At 42.3% G+C, this 7,695-nt stretch overlaps 1 protein-coding gene across 1 annotated transcript in view; it reads left to right on the top strand.

The window, feature by feature from the left end:
* The window catches only part of LOC106109156, a 93,510-nt gene that overhangs the window by 75,192 nt on the left and 10,623 nt on the right, over positions 1-7,695 (top strand). Inside the window, exons 106-120 of the mRNA XM_013290560.1 lie at positions 2-216; positions 490-798; positions 945-1,586; positions 1,668-2,300; positions 2,380-2,682; positions 2,771-3,067; positions 3,170-3,823; positions 3,966-4,274; positions 4,469-4,789; positions 4,913-5,218; positions 5,297-5,611; positions 5,722-6,360; positions 6,451-7,068; positions 7,149-7,457; positions 7,533-7,688. Coding sequence (XP_013146014.1) covers positions 2-216; positions 490-798; positions 945-1,586; positions 1,668-2,300; positions 2,380-2,682; positions 2,771-3,067; positions 3,170-3,823; positions 3,966-4,274; positions 4,469-4,789; positions 4,913-5,218; positions 5,297-5,611; positions 5,722-6,360; positions 6,451-7,068; positions 7,149-7,457; positions 7,533-7,688 — 6,026 coding nt within the window. The remainder of the gene's footprint in view (position 1; positions 217-489; positions 799-944; positions 1,587-1,667; positions 2,301-2,379; positions 2,683-2,770; positions 3,068-3,169; positions 3,824-3,965; positions 4,275-4,468; positions 4,790-4,912; positions 5,219-5,296; positions 5,612-5,721; positions 6,361-6,450; positions 7,069-7,148; positions 7,458-7,532; positions 7,689-7,695) is intronic.

The following is a 7,695-nucleotide window of genomic DNA, read 5'->3' on the forward strand; positions in this document are numbered from 1 at the left end:
AATACCACGGAGATCCCTACATCGGATGCAAACCCGAATGTGTTCTTAACTCGGACTGTCCTCGCGACAAGGCATGCATAAAAAATAAGTGTCATAATCCATGCGTAGACACTTGTGGAACAGATGCTCTCTGTGAAGTTATCAACCATATACCAATGTGTTCGTGTCCGCCAGGAACGACAGGTTCTCCGATGTACTATTGCACTAAAGTAATAGGTATGTTATCGACATTCTACATTGTTCTACATATGTGTACATCTCAAAAATGTAGATGTATCTTAACAGCTGTTCAGCAATCATACTTGGCAACTATCCAATGGAACCATTACAAAAATATGCATCTTAGCTTGTAATATTGTTGTTAAAGAAATTATTAATTCCTGATTTATCATTCTTACATTTTAGTATTTACATCATAACAGTTGTCAAGTCGACTGTTATATTGAAATCTTCGATTAAAAGTTAAATCCCTTTGTTCTTTGTCAACAGAAACACCAGCACCGGTAAGCTTGTGCGACCCCTCACCGTGTGGCCCATACAGCCAGTGCCGAGAAGTGAACGGTCACGCTGTATGTGTATGCGTGCAAGGTTATAAGGGAAGTCCACCGAACTGTAGACCCGAGTGCACAGTCAGCTCTGACTGTAAACTGAATGAAGCATGCTCGAATCAAAAATGTATTGACCCTTGTCCTGGTGCTTGTGGCAGAAACACTCACTGCATTGTCGTTAATCACAATCCGGTGTGCAGTTGCTTATCAGGGTATTCAGGAGATCCTTTCTCAGTCTGCCTACTGATCCGTAAGTAGTTTTTTTTTTATTTTAATTTCTGATACTATTATTTAAATTTAATTGGAAGACGTGCAATCAAACCTATAAAAATTTGATTCCTCTAACAAATGCTATCAAATGCAACCGTGCTTAAGTCATTTTTGTTCGTTTTTTAGCTGCTGCACCGCCGGTTGTAATAAATCCATGTCTACCCTCACCTTGTGGACCAAACTCACAATGCAATGAAAACGGCGAAAAGGCTGAATGTAAATGTTTACAAGACTTCATTGGTGCACCGCCTCAATGTCGTCCTGAATGTACCAGTAACTCGGAATGCACTTCCACGATGTCTTGTATAAATAAGAAATGCAAAGACCCATGTGTAGGCTCCTGTGGCATCAATTCAGAATGCAGAGTAGTGAGTCACACGCCTATATGCTTATGTCAAAACGGATATACAGGAGATCCTTTCATACACTGCAGCATTCAAGTATCTTACTCAATAGAGGAACGACCAACACCTTGTGTACCCTCTCCATGTGGAACCAACGCCGAGTGCAAGGAACAAAACAGTGCAGGCTCCTGTACATGTCAACCCGGTTATTTCGGAGATCCTTACGTGGCTTGCAAGCCAGAATGCTTAATCAATTCTGATTGTCCACCTAATCTGGCCTGTTACCAAAACAAGTGCCACGACCCCTGTCCCGGCACATGCGGTATCAACGCAATATGCAACGTGGTCAACCATGTACCCAGTTGCAGTTGCCTGGACCAGCACTACGGCGATCCGTATAGAATTTGTACATTTAAAATTTATGGTAAGTCAAGTAAATTGAACAATTTACAAATGTAGTCTATAACTAACCCGCATTTATAACATATTTTTTTTATTTTTACAGAAAATAAAACAGATCCTTGTAACCCATCACCATGTGGTCCTAATAGTCAATGCAGCAATAAAAATGGATTAGCGATATGCACCTGTTTAAGTGGTTATCTCGGGTCGCCGCCCAGCTGCAGACCGGAATGCCTAACGAGTTCCGAATGTTCTCTCGATAAAGCCTGCGATAACTTCAAATGTATATCACCATGTCCAAGAGGCTGCGGGGTAAATACAGAGTGCAGAGTCATCAAACACAACCCTATCTGTTCGTGTAAATCTCAATACACCGGAGATCCTTTCTCAATCTGCTACCCTGTCATTGAAGTACAGTATCAAGAAAATGAACCTATTAACCCGTGTGTACCTTCACCGTGTGGACTAAACGCTGAATGTCGCGATGTTGGTGGAATACCCTCGTGCACGTGTCAAATCGGGTACTTTGGAAGTCCACCAAACTGCAAACCGGAATGTGTAACAAATACCGACTGTAGCAACGACAAAGCCTGTATCAATATGAAGTGTATAAATCCATGCCAGGGTTCGTGTGGTATTGATGCTGTGTGCAACGTCATTAATCACGGACCAGTCTGTTCTTGTCCCGTTAGTTATCAAGGCGATCCATTTGTTGCGTGCCGCATTAAACCACCAGGTAATACGGAATATTATGTAATAAAACTTGTTGTATGGAACTTCGCCCTTTGTATATTAATGAGCTCCATATTTTTTAGATGTAATAGAAAAACTTGATCCTTGTCATCCATCACCGTGTGGCTCCAATGCTGTGTGTAACAACGGCATATGCACTTGCCTCCCTGATTACAATGGGGATCCTTACTTCGGCTGTCGACCGGAGTGTGTTTTAAGCACCGACTGTCCGACCGACAAAGCTTGTATCCAATACAAATGCAAGAATCCTTGTCGCGACATGTGCGGGGAGAATGCCGAATGCAACGTTTACAATCACGTCGCCGCCTGCAGTTGTCCGAGTGGCATGACTGGCGACGCGTTTTCGCGATGCGTCAAAATAGAGAGTATGTTTCATATATACTTTTGAGCATTGTTGTTTTCGTTCCTTTTTTTTAGGAGTAAAATTTAAATTCATGTAACTATTTTTTCCAGAACCTGTAACAAGACCCTGTGAGCCATCTCCCTGTGGCCCGAACAGTGTGTGCAGAGAAGCACAAGGTCAAGCTGTTTGTGCCTGTATAACGGGTTACATTGGAAATCCACCTAATTGTAGACCTGAGTGCATCCAAAGCGCAGACTGTTCACCATCGCTTGCCTGCATAAATAGAAAGTGTCAAGATCCTTGCCCTGGTTCATGTGGACATAATGCTGTGTGCAAAGTCCATAATCACAACCCTATTTGCACATGTCCACCAAAATTGACCGGATCTCCATTTACTCACTGCTACGGTAAATATTCTATTTATTTCATAAATTGATAGTAAACTCTTCTCAATGAAAGTTGCTTTTTAAAATTCGTGTTTCATATTTTAATCGTACCTTTCTTTACAGCTCTAGTTGTGGAAGAGTCACCCATCAATCCTTGTCTACCAAATCCTTGCGGACCGAATAGTATATGTACACCTGCGCCGAACAAAGATTCACCGATTTGCGCTTGTCAATCGACGTTCGAAGGATCGCCGCCGAATTGTCGTCGCGAATGTACCGCAAGCGAAGATTGTTCGTTTGACAAGGCCTGCATAAATTACAAATGCAAAGATCCCTGTCCCGGGTCATGCGGTTCACAAGCAATATGCTCTGTGCGTCTCCATACCGTCATGTGTTCTTGCGAAGAAGGTTACACTGGTGATCCTTTCATTTCTTGCGTCCAAAAAGTACACGAAATGATTCCTGCAGATCCTTGCGACCCATCACCTTGCGGTCCGAATTCGCGTTGCAAAATCTCAAGAAGTGGCGTCGCTGCCTGCGTTTGTGATGAGGGCTACTTTGGAAATCCCTATGAATCATGTAGACCTGAATGTGTTTTGGATAACGATTGTCCGTTCGACAAAGCTTGCCGCAACAACCGATGCCAGGATCCATGTCCCGGTGTTTGCGGTACGACGGCGACCTGCCAAGTTATAAATCATTTGCCATCCTGTAATTGTGCACCTGGCTACACTGGCAATCCATACCAGTATTGTCACATCGTCATAAATGAACCAGGTACGATTACTCGTGTTGTTTCAACCGTTTTTATTAATTTATGCACTGTTAGAAAATATGTTTAAATAATAAAGACATATATCATTCTATTATTACTCAGTGCAGTTTTTAATATATAACTTATTTTTAATATTTCTTGCAGAACCTACGCCCAAAAATCCATGTACACCTAATCCATGTGGCAGTAATTCTGTATGCAAGAGTAACAACGGACTAGTCTCATGTACATGCGCCTCAGGGTTCTTCGGCACTCCACCAAGTTGTAGACCGGAGTGTATCGTTAACTCGGAATGTGATTCATCCAAGAGTTGTGTTAACCAGAAGTGTATCGATCCCTGCATCGGCGCATGTGGCCAAAACGCAGAATGCCGAGTTATCAACCATGCTCCGATTTGCTCTTGCAGTCGAGAATTTGAAGGAGATCCGTTCGTCAGATGCACTCCTGTTTTGAGTACGTAGTTTTTTTGTATTATGATTGTCAGTTACCAATAACATTAAGTATTTCCTTTGTAAATAAAAAATCTGTTGATTATTCACAAGTTATTTTTTTTAACTTTAAGTTGTATAAGTTAAACATCAAACATCATTACAATTTTATTTACAAGACGATATCATATTTTACATTTAGAAATATTTCTTTCACAGATATACCATCGCCAGAGACAGACCCGTGTACCCCATCGCCATGCGGACCGAATTCTTTATGTCAAACAGTAAATAAGGTTCCAACGTGTACTTGCATAGATAACTTTATCGGCACACCGCCAAACTGCCGAGCTGAGTGTACAGTGAACTCTGACTGTCCGAGCACAAAGGCGTGTATAAACCAGCGATGCCGCGACCCATGCCAAGGGTCGTGCGGCCTTAACACAATATGCCAGGTGCACCAGCATGCTGCTATATGCAGCTGTATGGAAGGTTACACCGGTAATCCATTCCAGAGCTGTTACGTCAAAGAAATTATAGGTAAACTGTCTCATTTATTATTTTCTAAATAAGCTTTTGTTTAGTAATCTGATTGTTAAATGTTTTTTTAATTCTTGGATTATTGGATGGTATTAAATTAAAACATTTTTTAATTACTTGCAGAGCACGTGCCTGAAAACTATGACAAATGCAATCCAAACCCGTGCGGAGCTAACGCAGACTGTAATGATGGAATGTGTACATGTAAACCGAACTTCTTCGGTAACCCCTACATGAGTTGTCGCCCCGAATGTTCCCACAACTCTGACTGCGCACTTAATAGGGTTTGTTTTAATAACAAATGCATCAATCCTTGCAACAACCTTTGCGGCCAAGGCGCGCAGTGCGAAGTTTACAATCATCTACCTATGTGCTTCTGTCCACCAAATACAACTGGAAATGCTTTCTTCTCTTGCACACCTATTACAGGTAAAAACTGAAGTAATAGCCAACTGAAAAATAAATTCTCAATATTTGGAACCCCTTTATAATTTTATATTTTTTTAGTTCAACCGGAGCGACGTAACCCATGCGAACCGTCACCGTGCGGTCCGTATAGCACGTGCCGTACATTCAACGAACAAGCGATGTGCTCGTGTCTAATAGGATACGTAGGAGTACCGCCTTCCTGCAGGCCTGAGTGTTTGGTCGACTCCGACTGCACGAGTCTGAAGTCATGCTCAAACCAGAAATGCATTGACCCCTGTCTAGGAACTTGCGGCTTGAATGCAGAATGCAGGATACACTACCACAAAGCAATCTGTTATTGTCCGAATGGTTACAGCGGCGACCCCTTCACGCAATGCACAGTTAAAGTCCAAGGTATTTATATCAAATCATTTTTAGAGAATATGAAATTATTTTTTAATATGACAACAAGTAGAAACATTAAATATGTTTACCTAAATGTAACTCATTATAATTGTCTACAGATGAAATACCAGCCAAGAAAACTCCATGTGTACCTTCACCTTGTGGCCCTAACTCGATATGCAAAGCTGTAGGAGATTCACCGTCATGTTCGTGTGAGTCCGATTACATCGGCTCACCACCTTATTGCCGGCCAGAGTGCGCTTCGAACAGCGACTGCAGCTTTGAAAAATCATGTATAAACAACAGATGCGCAGATCCGTGTGTCGGGGCTTGTGGTATTAACGCCATATGTAGAGTAATTAGCCACTCGCCGCAATGTATATGTGAAGGGAACTACGAAGGCGATCCGTTTAATCGTTGCTATCCTAAAAAACCTTTGAATTTACCATCGGAGTCGGACAAACCATGCTCACCGAATCCCTGCGGACCCAATGCGATATGTCAGGAACGTAACAATGCCGCCAGCTGCATTTGTATCACTGGATATTTTGGTGATCCCAACGAAGGATGTAGACCTGAGTGTGTCATTAATTCAGATTGTTCCGATAATCTCGCCTGTATCAACAACAAATGTAAAGACCCATGTCCAGGTTTATGTGGCACGAACGCCCAATGCCAAATGGTCAATCATGTACCTAAATGTATTTGCATACATGGTTTTGTTGGTAATCCTTATGACAGTTGCCGTATTATGAGAGGTAAGACAAAAAAAATATTCGTGAGAAAATAATTAAAATTCCCATAAAGTAGTTAATATACTTTAATACAATTTTGTTATTTTTTTCCAGAAACTCCCTCTGACCCTTGCAGTCCATCACCTTGTGGTCCTTATAGCATTTGCAACGCTCGTGATAACAAAGCAATATGCTCTTGCCAACCCAATTATCTTGGTAATCCACCTAATTGTCGTCCAGAATGTATTACAAACCCTGAATGTTCACTTGATAAGGCTTGTGTCAGACAAAAGTGTATAGATCCTTGCATCGGTACATGTGGAGAAAACGCACAGTGTCGTGTACACCACCACAGTCCGTACTGCACTTGTCTCGCTGGTTACGAAGGAGATCCATTCTCTGTGTGCCTTAAAGCCGTCGCTCCACCAGGTAACAAAAATCCTTGTGAACCTAACCCTTGTGGGCCATACGCTACATGCAAAGATATTGGCGGTACAGCCATATGCAGTTGCAAACTAGGTTACATCGGTGTACCGCCGACATGTGCTCCTGAATGTACAATTAACGAAGACTGTCCTAAGGATAAAGCTTGTGTAAAGGAGAAATGTATCGATCCTTGCATCGGATCATGCGGCGTTAATACTAATTGTCGCGCCATGAACCACCTTGCCATTTGCACTTGTCTACCTAATTATCGTGGCGATCCATTTGTAGGATGCAGTATTTACAAAGGTTTGTAAGATTAACTATTGTTTAAAAAAATGGATATCATATACGAATATTTCAATCAGTGATTATTTTTATACCAACAGAAATGGAGAAACTACCGCCAATCGATCCTTGCGCCAGGTCTCCTTGTGGTGTTAATTCAATATGCAGCAACGGATCTTGTTCTTGTATTCCGGGATACCACGGCAACGCTTACGTCGAGTGCCGACCGGAATGTACAGCCGACACCGACTGTGATAAGCAACTAACGTGTATAAATTACAAATGTGTGAATCCATGTAAGAACGCCTGTGGTACAGGCGCCATTTGTAATGTGTACAATCACATAGCGATTTGTGAATGTCCGACTCCGTTACGAGGAGATCCCTTCCTGTCTTGTCGGCCAGTTATAGGTATGTTAATTTGAATAAATTAAATTTTGAATAAACGACTAGAAGAATTACTTATAATAACTTACGCACTTACAGAGGCCATAGAAACGGACCCGTGTTCCCCTAATCCTTGCGGACCTAACAGTGTATGCCGGGCTAGTGGCACAGTCGCACATTGCTCGTGCAAACCACCCATGTACGAGGAACCGCCAAGCTGCCGACCCGAGTGCCGCGTCAACTCCGACTGCCCTCCGGACCG

The sequence above is a fragment of the Papilio polytes genome, unplaced genomic scaffold (genome assembly GCF_000836215.1).
Source record: "Papilio polytes unplaced genomic scaffold, Ppol_1.0 DF821289.1, whole genome shotgun sequence".
Classification (NCBI taxonomy): Eukaryota; Metazoa; Arthropoda; class Insecta; order Lepidoptera; family Papilionidae; genus Papilio; species Papilio polytes.